This window comes from Cephus cinctus, unplaced genomic scaffold (assembly GCF_000341935.2).
Source record: "Cephus cinctus unplaced genomic scaffold, Ccin1 Ccin1_scaffold0330, whole genome shotgun sequence".
Classification (NCBI taxonomy): domain Eukaryota; kingdom Metazoa; phylum Arthropoda; class Insecta; order Hymenoptera; family Cephidae; genus Cephus; species Cephus cinctus.
In genome coordinates this window covers 2096920-2112670 of record NW_014333027.1, presented here as the reverse complement: position 1 = coordinate 2112670, position 15751 = coordinate 2096920, and the positions used below count along the sequence as shown (strand labels likewise).

The window sequence follows — 15751 nt, the reverse complement described above, 5'->3', positions numbered from 1 at the left end:
TCTCTTTCGAAACCTACTAATCTTTTATGTATTTTCCGAATTCCTCTAACAATATTCAGCCATACTTACAGTTACTTATCACTGTGGCATTTATCTTCTTATAATGCCGTTCACTAATTCGATATTTATATTTACGTTATCAGTTGCTTATAGATTATAGAGGATAATGACAAGCATCGTTCTAGAATCAAGTATATAGATCTGTATATTTTCCTACATAGTTTACAATTGTCTTGTGTGACAAATTCGACACATGATACGAAATTCATGGACTTGTATAGAGTCCGGACTTTGAACCAAAGTTTGGGAGTCCAGTAACCTGGTAAAATGCACCTTCCGTTTTCGTGATCTACATGATAAAAAAGAAAATACTTCGCCTCTTCTATTTCTGTCCCTGCCTTTTGTTATTGTTGCATCTAGACGACACCACGCGTATCGTGTAGCGTGTATTTGTATCCTTTTTTTCTTTACATTATCTTCAGACACTAATGAAGTTCATAATATTTATACAAATGCATACGAAATTCATAATAGCTAGAAAGTTACTTCGTAGGAGAGAATGAGGTTGGGTTTAAAACACGAGAATGCATTTCACGAATTAATGGTACGGTGTACGCGACACACTCGTCCCAACCTGGTGATCGCCATGCACTTTCACGAGTTTCCTTGCGAGATTGAAGATCCTTATAGCCTTGAGAAGAAAAATTAATGTTTGATATTGAATGTCCATGAACAATAGAAAAGAGATTAATAGAACTTACACCAGATATGATGAACATTGTAGAGTCGCCCAATTTGAGAGAAGAAACCAGCAAAAGCTTCATTATTGTTGCGTCTATAGTTTATAGCTCTTGCCCAATTATTTCCCCACTCTATCATTGTGCCAGGCTTTAAACTGTAGCTACGGATCTCATATTTATTGGCACCTTCCCGTTTTACAATCTGGGGCCAGTAACTGAATGCTAATAAATACTGAAGATGACGAGATCTTAGATAATTTCCCCTTTCCTTAAGCAAACGTTGATAGTCCTAAAAGTACAGAATGGTTCTGTTTGTCCAAAGATCACAAACAACATAATTTTAATGACATCTGAGAGGACATACCGCATCCTTGGAAAACATAGCTTGGGCACGGTCTATGCGTTCAAAACCTCCAGTATATTGCCACAAATGGAGGGCCTGATCAAGATCTCCAACTTCAACAGTCCATGATCCCACCAATTCACAATTCAATTCACCCTTTTTGGAATGAATGAAGTTAACATTTTCTTCACTGAAAATTAAACATGAAAGAAAAAAAAATTAAGCATTGCTCTTTAGATGAAAATACAATGACTTATTTAAATGGCAATTGCGTTTATCTTAATTGACTATTCAACAAGAGGTCAAAAAATTCAAACAAAATCTAATCGTGCAACGCGTTATCTAGATTATGTCATTTTAATGAAATTGAATTCTATTTGCTTTTTTTTTATAGGAACAAAATTTGGTAATGATTCAGCACCTAGTACGAGGCCTAAATTAAACCTGGTTAAAAGTCCAATGTGATGAAGAAGGTCACGTCGAGAAGTACTCACTAGTTCGCCAGATATTTATCGATGGAGTCAGGACGGATGTTGTGTGTATTCAGAGCATAAATGACCTCCTTGTCGGAGAGCATCCGCGAATGCGACTCCTTGGTAGGTTCTATCTTTCTCACAAGTAATTTGCTCAGCCATCCTTCGCTTAAATCTTGACGTTCAGACGACCTTGCCACGAATCTGGAAGAGAGTACTATAGTCTGCTAGATGAAACGAAGTCTGTGCACATGTAATAATTAATACACGGTTCATAAGATGTAGGACAAAGAGTATTAAAGAGGAGGACAACAACATTCTACAAGTCATACCTGACCGAGGACAAGGCCGGTAAATTCGCCTTGCCGATCACCGGCTGAAAAGCCCTGAACCTTCTTCCCAGAACGGCGGCCATTCTTATTGGAGCTTCTTCGACAAGTTTTTACTCAAGTTCCTCCAATCAAAATAAGGATTAGTTCTAGCGGGCGCCGAGCCGCAATCGTCGTTCTCGTCGTGCTTGTACGTCGCGACGCAGTGAGACGATCCCTCGGCAAATTGTGACGTAAGCCACAATTTATTTTTATTCATAATCTCCGAGTGTTGCTTTCCCGGCCCCTCCTGAGATAACGGATTCGAAGTTTCCCCCGAACTGTTGTCGCGGGCTCTGTTTAAAGGCTGGCAGTCTTTATTTATCACTCACTCGAGACGCACCTTTACTACGTAACGCATGCGCTACTAATTTGAATTTCATTTTGAAAATGTCCGCGTTCTATAGACATCTGCAAACTTTTTTAAATTACTTTTACATTTATATATATGGGCATTACTGTACGAATGCACCATTGATGTATTAAACCTTTTAGTTTGCTTCGTAAACATAGAATAAAATTCCATCATTGTAACTGTTTTCATGAGTTTCTTAGTTAATATAAGCACAAAACTACACAATTCGATACAATGCTAAACCATTATTTCTCTTAAAAACATTCTGATTTACCCAACCGGTCCTCGTTTGAATTGTGTGGTTCTATGCGTCTCCACCAGTCTCCACCGGCAAACGCCATTATCTCACTAGTTGCAGTGGTACAAAGAGTTACTTCTGCCACACCCTTTTTTATAATATTCATTTAATAATAATTACTTGTATTTACATTTTTTTCCTTCTTTTAATACTTCAGATTGTGACTTATACAAGGATCATTAAATTACATAGTCATGGATAAGAGAAATTTAAGGCTAAGAAATAGTTTACTATTTCCATCAGATAGCCAAAGATCAAATAGTCCAGTTTCCACTAGACAAACTAGTCGGTTGTCAATGAGGAGTGAGAAATCTACTGGATCTTCTATGCAAAAGTCACTCTCCATGAAGCGAAAGAAACCACAACTGGAATCACCAAATGCATCTAGCGATGAGAATGCTGAAACTTCTTCAACCTGTAGTCTGTCTCCAAAAAGAAAAAATACAAGGAGCACTCTCCCACAGGCAAAGTTAAGGTCACTTAGCGAGACAGATCCTAATTTGGTTGATCCAACAGCCATCTCTACACCTTACAATGAGCATTCCACACAGGATACCATTCGCAAAAGCCAATCAAAAGCAAATGCTAATAAACTTTTCAATGAAAACAGTAATTTGATTTCTGAAACACCAGTTAGAGTGACAAGATCATCTCAGGCTCGGTTTCAGCTTTCCGTATCACCTGAAAGCCAGTTGGATAATGAGCTCATTAGATTTTTTAATTCATCAGGAATTACTCTTTCGCAGAATGACAATCCACATGTACTTAGTAAGGATTTAATGATGCATTTATTTATGTAGTACATGGTATCACCAATATACTTACACAAGATTCTATTCATGTTTTCAGATGATGATGCACCTACAATAAGACAAAAAATGGAAACTCTATTTAGTACTCAGACCTTTAAGGTGAAAACAATATTAAGCCAGTGGCAAAAATATATTGAAAATGAAGATAATCTTCAGAAGAGCTTAAACAATACTAAAATAATTAGTGAACAAGATGCATTTGGTGATTTAAATAAAACATCTCTTGTTAGAATTTTACTGCAAGTGCCTTTGCTTCAAACGAAAATGATTAATTTTCTCCTGGAACGACTTACAGAAGCTATACTTGTAGCGTAAGAATTCGTGAATTTCGAATTAATGTTGTGTAATAATCAAACTAGTAAGACTGAATATATGGGGTTAAAATCATATACATATTTTACTTACAGTGACTCTCCAGATGATGTACCTTGGTGTGGTTTAATGCTGCAGCAGTTCCGCTTCATAGAGGAAATTTTAGATGTTGATAATCTCACATCTAAGCTTGAGGAACTCTTAGAATCATGTCCTACATGGTTTCAACGTGAATTAATATTATTCTTACCAGATATCATTATCGATTCACAGCATTATGCTATAGCAGAGGTTCTTATTAAGTCACTGGAATCTAATCCTGAATTGACTAATTCAATTTTGGAATGCATAAGCAATCTAACTCTTGGCAAACAGTATATGGAGGATTTGCGTGACAAAGTTCTAAATACTTTAAAAAGCCAATTACATATGGATATGCTACCTGCAGTGACCAAGTAAATGAGACTTCCATTTCATCAAATTAATAAACCAGAAGTTAATAGAACGTAGTTTTTATAAGGACTTGGTCATCTTTAGGTTTGTTCTTACGGATTGTACCACTGTGGAGTCTTATAAGAAAACACTATTAGCATTACGTGTGTTGGAAATGCAACCTCTAGCAGGTGAAAAATTGACTGATTGCTATACTAATCAAGTACTCATTATGAACGTCTTGAGGACAAATATATTGATATCAAAAAAGATGACCCAAGCAGCAATACAAATATTGAAGAGTGGCAATTCAAAGCCAATGCCTTTTGACATAATGTTGATGCTACTGATATTCCCTACGAATACAGTGAAAAAAAAAGATATTGAAACTGTTTTAAGGCAGCATATACGAGTAGGTTTGTATAAAGCCAGCCTACTCAATATTTTCTATAATGATTTTAAGGAGGTAAGGAGTTAAGTCATGGATCACGTCTTTTATTAAATTATGCGTAAAACTTTATTTATGAATAACTACAGGTCGCTAGAGAATTACAGTCAATAGCAATGAAATTAGCCAGCATCCTTCTGACTATGGAGGATCGAGTATACGTTGACTTTGCCACGGAATGGTTCAGACTCATGTTCGCCAGTCAAGCAGATGCTGTCTACAAGCAACGTGAGATCATTGAAAAAATAATTCTCCTCACAGGAAATTCTGGACATGTGTCGAAGAATGCATTTGCGGTTCTCTGCAAGATGTCCGAGAACGACGAAGATAGCAAATATTTGCAGACACACTGTAATCACCTAAGCATCCTCTTGGAGAAAATGGATAACTTGAGTTTAGAGGAAGTTGTCATGTTGAATGATCTCTTGCATGGATTGTGCACGAGCTCGAACACAACAGCTGATAATTTGAGGGACGACCTATTTATACTCCTGCGGAAACAATTGTCTAATACAAAACCTCTGTAAGACACATTATCGATAATTTAAAAAAATGATGTTGTTAGAGAAATTTAATGCTTATTTTTCTAGAATGAAATGTAAAGGTGTTCTGAGTGCTGTAATGGCGATTAAACATTTAGCAGGAAATGTGGAAACAACGGGACAAGCTACAGAAATATTTAGTGGGTTTATTTGATACTTTACTGCTTTTGTAATTATTATAACAGCCTATATTTATCATATAATTTTTTAACAGAACAAGTTGAAATAGCTGTGAAAAATTGTCCAAAATCAACAGCGTTGTTTTATGACAAACTGGCGGAGGTCATAGCGGCTTCTCAGAACATGGATCGTGATATTCTTAATTATTTTACGTCTCACTTTGAGAATCTTTTCATTGAAATATACATGATTGATAAAACTAACTATAAGTAAGTATTACTAAGACTATTGTTTCAATCTTCTGATGTGAATGACATTGACAGCGGTGATCTCGTACCAAAATATGATTTAAATGAATCGAATGATGATGCACAATCATGCGTCATTAAAATCAGTGAGGGCAAATATGGTGGAACTATTTTGACATTGTTCCGTTTACTCAGAACATGTTATATGATTGCATATAATGGAGATTTAAAGCATATAAATATGCTTCTAGGATGCGGCATTCTGTTGCCTAATAATTTGGACTCACCTGAGCCAGAAGTAATTGATCTCGTTATACACTGTATTAACTGGTAATTCACCAATGAAATTTAATAATATATAGATACAGGAAAACAAAGCTTTTCAAATGAATTATTATGGTACAGGTTTCGGGAGGTGATAAACGCCTTTGTGAAGGATCCCGATCCTCTTATGCAGAAACAAGTTCTGCAGAGACTTGATGATCTGATTAATCTGCAGGGAGAATTGCATACACTTATTACACTGTGCGGTACACATTATCAGCCACCTCCTTGTTATTTTCACTATTTTCCGGCACCGGAATTTGAACGCCTTAAGAAAGGAACTAGAAGCAAAGGGAAAAAAGCGAGTATGGATAAATCTAGCTGCTTGGCTGATTGGCAATCCTGGCAAATGGGTTCTTCGCTGTGCCTTAAAAATCCTGCATATTTCCGACGTTTGGAAGCTAAAGTAATAAATAGCATGCAATACATTCATTTTATGAAACTTGAATATTTTGAACATTTTTAGGTAGCTCATATACTCGATGTTAGAATGAATGTCTATGCATCTCAGGGTTCATCACGAAATATCTCAGTAGCTCAAGTCTGTTTTGTGGTTCAAGAATTGTTAGATATGTTTAAGGGTGACGTAAAGGAATCTTTTATAAGAGACCTTGTTGATTTACTACCTAAAATCACTGCCAACTTAAAGCGCATTGTTTCTGAACTCAGAGAAACGGATACTGATCAGAATCGTGAAGCCCTACAATTGTTGTTACAACTTTTAACGTCCATGTTCAATTGGAGAGGATTTCACACAGCTGTTTATAATTCATTGCTCCGAGGTAATTAAATTATATACCATAACAATATTCAATTTCATTGCTATAGTTAAAAAATATTGTTGAATTCCACTTACAGATAGTCTACGTACAATAGCTAGCCTGATGAACGAATCAAATTCTATGCTTAGATCCTGCAGGGAACTTGTTGCTGAAGCTTTTAAGTATTTTGAGTCGTTGTCAGATGTTGCTACACGAATATCCATCGCTGTTGCACTCATTAATGTGTGCAGTTCTTTAATGCAACATTCGGAAACAATGTTAAACCAACACAAGAAAAAACTTGGTAATGTGAAACATCCATATTAGATATTTAATTTTATTTAAACTATTATGTCATCCATAATATCACTTTAAATGTTATAGCGAAAATGGCTTTTGGATTTTTGTCATTGCAATGGTCCGCAGATAATAGTCAAGAGCGTATAAGCAATTCGGATTTGAAACTTTTATTGGAGATATGGATAAGTGACGATCTTCAACCTTTAAAAACAGTGATGCTCGTTATGGAATGGCTTCCGGATGAAACAAAGCAATTAAAAAAGTCGCAAGATAATTTAGATAGATTACCAACCATAACTAGAAGTAACTTCCAGTTAATGTATAAACAACTCTTCCACGGATTAGTTAAGGGCGTAAAAAGTTCATTGGATTCAAATAATCAGTAATTATTTAATATTTTCCCACCTTATAACTTCAGATTATTATATTATTTCACTAGGAATTCATAGATTAATATTACTTTCAGAGATGAGAGGAAACAAATAGAGATATGGTTAAAGACGGTGAAGATTCTTGAGAAAATGGTCGATATCTGCAACAGTTTATCAATACAAGCCAATTTGCCAATCATTCTTCACTACACGACAGTAGTCTTAAATTTCTTTGTTAAGAAGGGAATGTCAATTCTCGAACATTATCTCAAATATCAGATGAATGATGTCATCCAAATTGTGAAATCTATGCAAAGTACGCCTACCACATATTTTCATTGATCATTTAGAATTAAACAAATTATATTTTATTTCAGAAGCTACGAAGTACCTTCACAAGGTGTGTGCTGACGCCAAGCAAAATAAAATTGTAACACTAAATAAACTGATACCAGATTACAGTTCGGCACAACGAGAATTCTTACACAGAGTTCAGTGTATGATGGCTTTGAATAAAATTGATGAGGCTTTCTGGACAGGCGACATTGTTAATTTAAATTTAAAGAATACTGAAATCAGCTCACAGGTATTACTATTATTATCATTATATGCTTGCAAAAGTATGTTTTTATTATATTATATTTTTACCAATTACCTAATATGATTTCTCCGTTTTTATTTATATATTTTTATTGTTTACTATTGAATTTTTTTAGTGTACATCAGCGGATGACATCACAGTGCCAACAACAGAAACATCTGTTAATGATACAAATAATGATACTAGTTCAGAACTTTTCTGGAGCGACAACGAACAGGACCGTGAGGACGAGGCAGAAGATGATTGAAATACTTACCTTGCAATCAGTCATTACTTTCGATGCATAACATGAGTTACATAATATTAACGTTATATATTTATAAATGTATTACTTAACCGTGATACAATTTACTTATATTATTAATTTTTCATGTTTATAAAAGAGAAATGCAAATATTGTTGATTCAGTATTTGCATGATAGTTTATCATTATGTTTCTGTTATTCTCCTTCCAAAGTCACATTAAAAGTTTCATAATTCCATGTGTGATCTGGCATCAAAGTTTTCTCTACAAATTTTACGCGATTAGCACCATCGACAAGAAGTACCGAATGTGTTCGAGTCCCATAAACATTCAGTATTTCGACAAATATAGAACTCAACTCCTCATAATAATTGGTGCATCTCCTCTTCAACTCGGGATCCGGTAGACACCTTAAAAAATATACATGTGATAATTTTCCACTACAATAGTCATTGTTACTATTACATTTATATATAAAATATACTTTTCCCTATTGCCCAGTAATTTTATTAAGTCCTCTATAAGAGATTCCTCATTAGACACAGTCACATTCTCAACAATCTTTTGAAACCATTTCTTTCCAGCTTCAACTTTTTTTAATGGAGTATCCAGCAAGCTATTCCCAAAGCCAATAACATTATCCTGACAGACAACGTGACCTGGTGAATTCTCACTACTATTCAAATAATATACGGCTGCAGTTCTAAACAAAATTTAAATTTATCAAAGAGTACAACAAAACTTCCAGTATCAGCGCATAAAACATTAAACGTACCGAAGATTTATGAGAATCAAGTTATAAGGATCATATTGATTCTTTTGATTCTTTAAGTGTAATTCATTTAAGTATGACTCGGGTGACATTTCCGACGTAACATAGTCTTTCACCAGGAAGCCACGATTCTGTCCAGCAGATTCTGTAGATCTCGTTTCACCAGGAAGATTTAAAAGGACACCGGCGTGACCCTTAGTTGATAAAGATAGCCAACTACCGCCTTCCCTTCCAGGTTCCATATCCATGCCTGGTTGAATAAGGTTTATAAAACGACACCAAATAATATTTATATATGCACAATTATACTGATAATAACGAGACAAATGGATACCTCCCAAACAATGAGGATATTTCTCCCAAAAACGTGCTGGTACAGCTGGCCGATTAAAATTTTCATCGCGATTAGAAGCAACTATCAATCTATAATTATTTGCATTAGCGTAAATATTACGGTATACAAATAGAATGCACATAGCTCAAAATATATTATGCATAGATATATTACGATAGATATATAGTACGTATATGAAGAATTCTAGATGGTCGCTTGTGCACTGACAAGAAGTTGTCAGTGCTAATGATTATCAAGCCACTGTTGTCATAGTCGCATGTGATAACATTTGTGGAAAAAAATATTATCTTTGATAATAAATCAGGCCTTTGGTATTTACACTTAATGATTTTTTTCTCTAATTTTTATATGTATTATTTCACCTGCAGTAGTAAACAGCTGACTGCTGCTGATTGCGTAACAGACATGACTACATGCATAGTATATGTATACATACATTATATTCGTTTTAACATGCAGTATATCGAATTTTACATAGCCGATATAATAACATTGAATTCTGTAGGATCCATGTGTAGGATATATAAAAAGTAACAGTGCTATCATGTATAATGATATCATTAAACTCTACGGATTCCTTTTTTTAATTGGTACATATCGTCTTTACAAGGAATTATAAAGAAACAAACCAATAAGAAGTGTATAAAAACTGTTGCATATATTCATAACGACATTCGTCTAAAATATGACTGGAAATTAAAATATCTGTAATATTTCATTCGTGTGTATTTACAATGTTTTATTGTACCTTATAAAGCTTGGATTCGCTCCCTACAAAGATTCTCTTGAAAAATATTTCTTGTTACTATTGTGCGACATGGAAATTTTTTGGTAAACAATATTATAGTTGGGTGACAAGAATGTGTTTTTATAATATCTCTTCAATTCGGGAATGTTCGCACACTTTTTTTTTCTCCATTTCCGAAGCATTGAGTTGGAGTGTCCTCGGACACCCTACGCACCTACTCCTGGGCTAATAAAAGTATAGCTAGAGACTATTTACCAATGTGACTTTTGACTGAGGTCCAACAATCAGATAATTTAAACATACAACTTGTAGGATCAGCAAATCCCCGCCTTGTTATATGTATGTACAAGCATAGATATAACTCTTTGGTAAACAAACACTACTTAAATTCTAAATGGGAATTCTTTTGTTACTAGACACACTATCTGATATACAATAAAGAGTACAGAATAAGATCGTGGGACGTAAAAATATTTTTTACTGACTATTATCTTCAGACGCATCACAGAATTTCAAGATTCATCTATAATACGAAATATCAATCGTCTTCAAGGCGAACGGAATTACCTAAATCGTCAAACTTTTATTCGGTGATTAAGATAATCATGGATTTATCGAAGACTAGATCAAGACAGATCTGATCTAATATAATTACTTAGTTTATCTTGTTATGTGATTAGGATAATTTTTTCGTAGGATGTTTTTATATTAAAAAGTAATATAATTGTATAGTCGATTCAAGTGAGATCAGTTCTACTTTGAAGGGTCGTATCTTTCGTTTTCTTTTTCCTTTTATGGATTCATCCCTATCAAAGAGGACAAATACCAGAGGATCATCTTTTTATAATTGATAGTGTAAATTAGTTCTCCAAATGTAGAACTGATTTCGGGGCTGGAACAAGTTAAGTAATGGTACAGCTTGAATATTACAGATAACCAATAATCGGAGATACCCTGAAAGGTTGCGAGGAATATATTACGTACGGTAGCTTATATAAATATATAAATAATGTCGATAGTAATTGTTCTAGGCGATAGGAAATACATTATACAAATATCTCTTATAAGAATCCATAGATAATGGATTAGTACTGCAATATGAGGGAATGAATGTATGGTTGAATTTTTTATAACTTTATGGGCCTTGGATTTTGCATTGCCTGTTTTAAATCTTTCTCGATAATTAAAACAGTCCTCATTGAAAAAGCCTAGCGTCTAATGAATTTTCTTTGGTAAAGTATTTTGGAACAGAACCAAATGATTATACACAAATTCATGCGTGCTCGCTCGTTTTATTAACAATTATAAAAAAGACTAGTAGCAGATTGTCAGTAATGGAGTAACAAGTAACATATACTCCAACTGCAATACAATTGATTGAATGAATTAAGTTTGAAAATTATGATATTTCCATGAGCCGTTACACGGTAAAAGTTGTTCGTTTAATGAAAGTATTGCTTCTTTGTTCGTTTGCAATGTTTGATACAAATCTTACGGTCATGGCCAGAAATTGAAATTAATTCTCTTTGAAAATTCCTCTATGTAGCCAAAATCCCAAAAGATTTTTTAATGCCCGATGTTTCTGGTAACGAAACTACCCATTTTCTCAAACCAGTGAGAAGAACGGAGCTCGTAACTAGAACTGCGCCGCCGACCGAATATCTATTAGGTATCTCATTGAAGAATAACACTTGCCAGAAAAAGGCGAATACTATATCGGCGGATCTTGCGATGGCAACAGGACCAGCCTGCTCCATTTGTAGAGCAAGAGTGAGTAAAATTTGTCCACCGAAGCTAAAGAGAGCTAATGCAACAACCAGGAGACGGTCAGTACCACAACGTGGTAAACAAAGTGCACCAATCGCCCAGGAAACGGCGACAGTTTGAATCAAAGCAAAGGAACCGAAATTCGTCATTATCACTGAAAAGTGTAGACCTTTTAAAGCTCGAAGAAGAACGTAAGCATTGGCTCCAAATAATGTCGCTGAGAATGCAGCTACAGCACCCCAGAGGTCTGCATGCTCAGTGCGCACATGACTGTCGGATAAAGATTCTATAGTATGACCAAATATCAAGGGAGGTCGAGTGATAAGAATGACACCGATCAATGTCAGGCAGACTGTAATGACATTGAATAGGCCACAAGGTTCCTTTAAGAATATTCTTGCAAATATAGCTACAAAAACAGGTACAGAGAAAACAACTACAGATGCATCAGCAAGGGGCATGTGTCGAAATGCATAGAAACTTAACATGAGGCCTGTTGTGCCAACAAAACTTCTTAATATTAACATTAACCTACGTCCCTTTGGAAAAGGATCTTCGCCTTTGTATATAACAATCGGTATTGCTGGCAGTAGAACACCCACAAAGCGAAATGCAGCTAACTCCATAGGATTCACTTCTACTAATCCTTTGACTATTACACTGCACAAGGAGAAGAAAAGGGAAGACAGAGTTGCAAGTATTAAACCCAAGTAAGGGCAGCTACAGCATTTTGAAGCCAGTGGTTTCTTGCGGTGATTTGATGGTTCGCACTCCACATCTCCATCCACCAAGTGCTGCAGCTCCAAATGTTCTGACATTCCTGGAAGAGATATTTTAGAATTAAACAAAGTATACTAACAGCATATAAAGAATAAATGATAATTTTATGCTGGTATAGAGTATAGAAATAACATAACAATGGAAAACAAGATACATGTGGATTATGCATGAAGTTGTTTTCTATAAAGTTTCTAGCTTGTCTGCAAGTGCACCAATTCAGAATATACTATATAATAAATGGAGAATAACTTACTAAGCCTTTCACTTCCTGTTCCTCTCATTGAATAATTACAAACTTGTGTATAAATATAACTATAAACTAATTAGCACCACTCGACAATATTAGGAGTAGATAGCCAAAAATTGTTCACATGATTATGTTCATATATCAATCAATGAATAACTAGCTATAGTTCAGTGCACGCCATCCTCTTTACATGAGATTTAATGCAATTCCAATTTGCAAGTAACGACTTGCAATCTGCAGGACCGGCAGTGCTTGCAGTCTCAAATTACAGATTTATCATAAAATTGCAGATTGTTACCTAAGAAGTAATAATAGATAGAAGATGACAGTACATATATTGGAAGTGGTTTGATTCTTGGGTCATAATCAGTAGTGTTACCTGCTGCCATTCGTAGCGTCAGTGTTACAACCTTTGCGATTTATGATTGGCTGGCTAACACGCGGGAAAAAAAAAGAAGAAATTACCTTATACCTTTTCGACAAATTAGAAGACTTAACAACATGCGTTGGATCTAATTTATAACGTTACAACTTGATGCTCCTTGCCCATTTGATCGCTACTTACTGCATTTGTTGTACAAGACCCATAAGAGGAACCACACAGAATACTTCACTATGGATTAATGGCTAATTTCTTCACCTTCGAATAAAATGTATCCCGCGGATAAACTTCTAAAACATGAAAATGATTGGTTAACTGGAGATTTATCCACGGAATAATTTTTATCCGAAAGTGAAGAAATTGGCCATAACTGTGATATCCAGTGATCCAGATCCGGATTTTCATAAAATACAGGCACCTGATTAGCTAATCGCATTAATTAAACTTCGGTTATCTTTGGTGAAACCGACCCTAGTTGAGTTCTCCTGAATTCTATTGCGATATTTTCCGCTTGTCGTGTAACCCTATCAGTTTTAGATGTCACAATAATGAACTTATTCGCTACTTCTTTCGGCATCAGATTCTTTACGCCCTTGTAAATATATCCTTCCTTCCTTTCCTTATGGCTGACTCCTCCAATGAGGAGATGTGCCAGTAACTAGTCCTAAAGTCAGGTTGGAAAGATTATGCTGGACTCTAGATGTTAGAGTGCGTTAGAGTCTTCTTTGAGTAGCCAATCGAATCAGTAAGGCGACACGTCCTGTGGACGAGCATAAGCCTTGCATAACGTTTATGAGTAGTATGTAGGTGGTGTAAGTGATGTTCCGCGTTGTATGTATTATATGTAGTTTAAAGAGATCTTCTATGTTTATGCGTAGTATGTAGATGGCGTTAGTGATGTTCCATTGAATGATCCAGCTCAGGATGGAAAGATTAAGCTGGACTCTAGACGTAGAGTGCGTAAAGTCTTCTTTGATTAGCCAATCGAATCAGTAAGGCGACACGTCCAGTGGACGAGCATAAGCCATAACTTTTATGAGTAGTATGTAGGTGGCGTTAGTGATGTTCCGCGTTGTATGTATTATACAGATTGAAGATGAGTGGAGGTAGTTTAAAGAGATCTTCTATGTAGAGAGCGATCAAGAATGCATCCAAGAAGACAACAGTGCAGTGTCGTTTGGGAAGGATACAAAAGAACCAGGATCAGGAGTTGAAAAAAGAAGACTAAAGGGACCTTAACATGAAGGGACCTAACAAGAAGACTTAAACATTTTTAAGTGGCATCAGGTACGAAATGGAATTAGATGAAGAGCATCGCGTCAGTTGGTTTGCCCTGGACTGAATTAACAAAGATAGCGCGAAAGTTCTTAACTGGAGTGCATCTTCATATTATTCTGCTTATATGTAAAGTAAGCGAAACGACAATAGTAAGCAGTTGAATAAACGATCAAATTCTAGAAATACAACTTCCGAAAGAAGTAAAACATACAGATGTTTCTGGCATCTGGCTAGTGCACCCGGTTATGAATCGGGAGGTCTATGATTCGAGACCCCTCTATGGAGAGCATTTCTGGTTCAAGTCTTGGAACTGAGCATTGCATTGACAGGCCTCAGAGGAGGCAGCACGGATTCTATGAAGGTGAGCTCTAGATGCTGTATGGTTTGTGCGGAGCCTGTTAATTTTAACAATATCATCTCTCCTTCAGTCTATATTGGTAAACCAACCCTCTATGGAGAGCATTTTTTTTACAAAAAAAAATGTGCTTTTGCAAATGGGATTAACAGATTAAAGAGTATATCCAATTAATTTATGTATCTTATTACAATAAAGGCATAAACAACGACAACCTGCGGGCTTCCACATCACCCAAGAAGTGCCGCCGTCGATGCGTTCCCACTATTTAACTATATTGGTAAACCAAGGACAGCCCAAGGTGGGAGGAGACCATTTAAAGAAATTGATTCCCTTATGCTGGGCTTGATCAGCAAGATAGTCATAGGCCTTGGATTTCATCCTACTTTTACAGTGCACAGCAAGATCAGACCAGACTACTTTTCGTGATGAGATGCACTCCAGTTAAGAACTTTCGCGCCACCCTTCTCCACGTGGACGAGAAAAGAGAATAAAATAAACTGTGGATCGATGCGTTCCCATTATTTAACGTAGCGCGTCCCCAATAGGCCTACACTACGATCAGCCTATACTATTTTTCAAGGTTCCTCTCTTTCAAATTTTCTCGGATGCCCAAACTTTATTTTAAGCTTATATAAAATTTAAAAAAAAAAGGTTGTCATCGGGATCGAAAATCATTTTCTATTAACTGACAATATTCTCTTTCGCAATATCCTTCATAGTAATAAAATAAACATAAGACGTGTTACGTCTTGTTTCCTTATAACTATTAAAGAACTACTTACCATGATGCTGCTGCCTGTACGACTGTGAACGACCTGACGCTGCAGGCCCCAATGTGTATTGCTAGTCGCGTGATAGTTAGCAACATTGTTGCAGACGCCCGCTCAGATTCGATCCGTCAGATTCCTAGACTGTTGTGTTGAAGTCGCCAGTACGTGATCTCAATAGACCGATATACTATTCTTCCCAATT

General features: G+C 35.8%; 5 protein-coding genes across 10 annotated transcripts in view; 2 read left to right on the top strand and 3 right to left on the bottom strand.

Annotated features, from left to right (window-relative positions):
• Window positions 1-179: 179 nt before the first annotated feature.
• On the bottom strand, window positions 180-2061 carry LOC107266621 (protein NipSnap). Its single transcript, XM_015737273.2, has 5 exons — window positions 1889-2061; window positions 1578-1760; window positions 1105-1273; window positions 762-1029; window positions 180-691 (listed from the first exon to the last, which is right to left on the bottom strand). Exons 1-5 carry the CDS (start codon window positions 1969-1971, stop codon window positions 543-545), a joined length of 852 nt encoding a protein of 283 aa, XP_015592759.1. The 5' UTR covers window positions 1972-2061; the 3' UTR covers window positions 180-542.
• LOC107266608 (Fanconi anemia group D2 protein) lies at window positions 1988-8278 on the top strand. Of its 5 annotated transcripts, XM_015737248.2 has the most exons (16): window positions 1988-2118; window positions 2735-3345; window positions 3427-3700; window positions 3797-4156; window positions 4239-4599; window positions 4671-5104; window positions 5172-5263; window positions 5338-5512; window positions 5567-5821; window positions 5897-6221; window positions 6282-6597; window positions 6674-6880; window positions 6961-7258; window positions 7343-7563; window positions 7625-7833; window positions 7964-8105. In XM_015737248.2, exons 2-16 carry the CDS (start codon window positions 2772-2774, stop codon window positions 8093-8095), a joined length of 4233 nt encoding a protein of 1410 aa, XP_015592734.1. In that variant the 5' UTR covers window positions 1988-2118; window positions 2735-2771; the 3' UTR covers window positions 8096-8105. The 5 variants fall into 5 exon arrangements, with proteins under 5 accessions (XP_015592734.1, XP_015592733.1, XP_024939928.1 ...); XM_015737247.2 differs by lacking the exon at window positions 1988-2118 and having other exon boundaries at window positions 2334-3345; window positions 7964-8278; XM_025084160.1 differs by lacking the exon at window positions 1988-2118 and having other exon boundaries at window positions 2334-3345; window positions 5687-5821.
• On the bottom strand, window positions 8147-9569 carry LOC107266622 (transport and Golgi organization protein 2). 2 transcript variants are annotated; one of them, XM_015737274.2, is made up of 4 exons: window positions 9199-9563; window positions 8868-9114; window positions 8577-8795; window positions 8147-8502 (listed from the first exon to the last, which is right to left on the bottom strand). In XM_015737274.2, the coding sequence occupies exons 1-4, from the start codon at window positions 9338-9340 to the stop codon at window positions 8289-8291; spliced, it is 822 nt and encodes a 273-aa protein (XP_015592760.1). In that variant the 5' UTR covers window positions 9341-9563; the 3' UTR covers window positions 8147-8288. The 2 variants fall into 2 exon arrangements, with proteins under 2 accessions (XP_015592760.1, XP_024939940.1); XM_025084172.1 differs by having other exon boundaries at window positions 8308-8502; window positions 8558-8795; window positions 9199-9569.
• A 197-nt stretch (window positions 9570-9766) lies between these two features.
• Window positions 9767-13068, bottom strand: LOC107266618 (solute carrier family 35 member G1). The gene is made up of 2 exons (XM_015737269.2): window positions 12768-13068; window positions 9767-12554 (listed from the first exon to the last, which is right to left on the bottom strand). Exons 1-2 carry the CDS (start codon window positions 12793-12795, stop codon window positions 11506-11508), a joined length of 1077 nt encoding a protein of 358 aa, XP_015592755.1. The 5' UTR covers window positions 12796-13068; the 3' UTR covers window positions 9767-11505.
• Window positions 13069-14718: 1650 nt separating this feature from the next.
• The window catches only part of LOC107266864, a 6691-nt gene continuing 5658 nt past the window's right edge, over window positions 14719-15751 (top strand). Inside the window, exon 1 of the mRNA XM_015737830.2 lies at window positions 14719-14782. Within this exon, the coding sequence (XP_015593316.1) occupies window positions 14777-14782 (6 nt within the window). The 5' untranslated portion in view covers window positions 14719-14776. The remainder of the gene's footprint in view (window positions 14783-15751) is intronic.

Coding starts and splice junctions, on each gene's coding strand:
- LOC107266621 (XM_015737273.2), bottom strand. CDS start 1,971: ATGGCCGCCGTTCTGGGAAGAAGGTTCAGGGCTTTTCAGCCGGTGATC. Junction 1,761..1,888: donor CCGGCCTTGTCCTCGGTCAG/GTATGACTTGTA, acceptor ACTCTCTTCCAG/ATTCGTGGCAAGGTCGTCTG. Junction 1,274..1,577: donor GATAAATATCTGGCGAACTA/GTGAGTACTTCT, acceptor TTTAATTTTCAG/TGAAGAAAATGTTAACTTCA.
- LOC107266608 (XM_015737247.2), top strand. CDS start 2,772: ATGGATAAGAGAAATTTAAGGCTAAGAAATAGTTTACTATTTCCATCA. Junction 3,346..3,426: donor TGACAATCCACATGTACTTA/GTAAGGATTTAA, acceptor TCATGTTTTCAG/ATGATGATGCACCTACAATA. Junction 7,834..7,963: donor ATACTGAAATCAGCTCACAG/GTATTACTATTA, acceptor GAATTTTTTTAG/TGTACATCAGCGGATGACAT.
- LOC107266622 (XM_015737274.2), bottom strand. CDS start 9,340: ATGTGCATTCTATTTGTATACCGTAATATTTACGCTAATGCAAATAAT. Junction 9,115..9,198: donor ATATCCTCATTGTTTGGGAG/GTATCCATTTGT, acceptor TTATTCAACCAG/GCATGGATATGGAACCTGGA. Junction 8,503..8,576: donor TTACTGGGCAATAGGGAAAA/GTATATTTTATA, acceptor ATATTTTTTAAG/GTGTCTACCGGATCCCGAGT.
- LOC107266618 (XM_015737269.2), bottom strand. CDS start 12,795: ATGAGAGGAACAGGAAGTGAAAGGCTTA. Junction 12,555..12,767: donor AACAGGAAGTGAAAGGCTTA/GTAAGTTATTCT, acceptor TATCTCTTCCAG/GAATGTCAGAACATTTGGAG.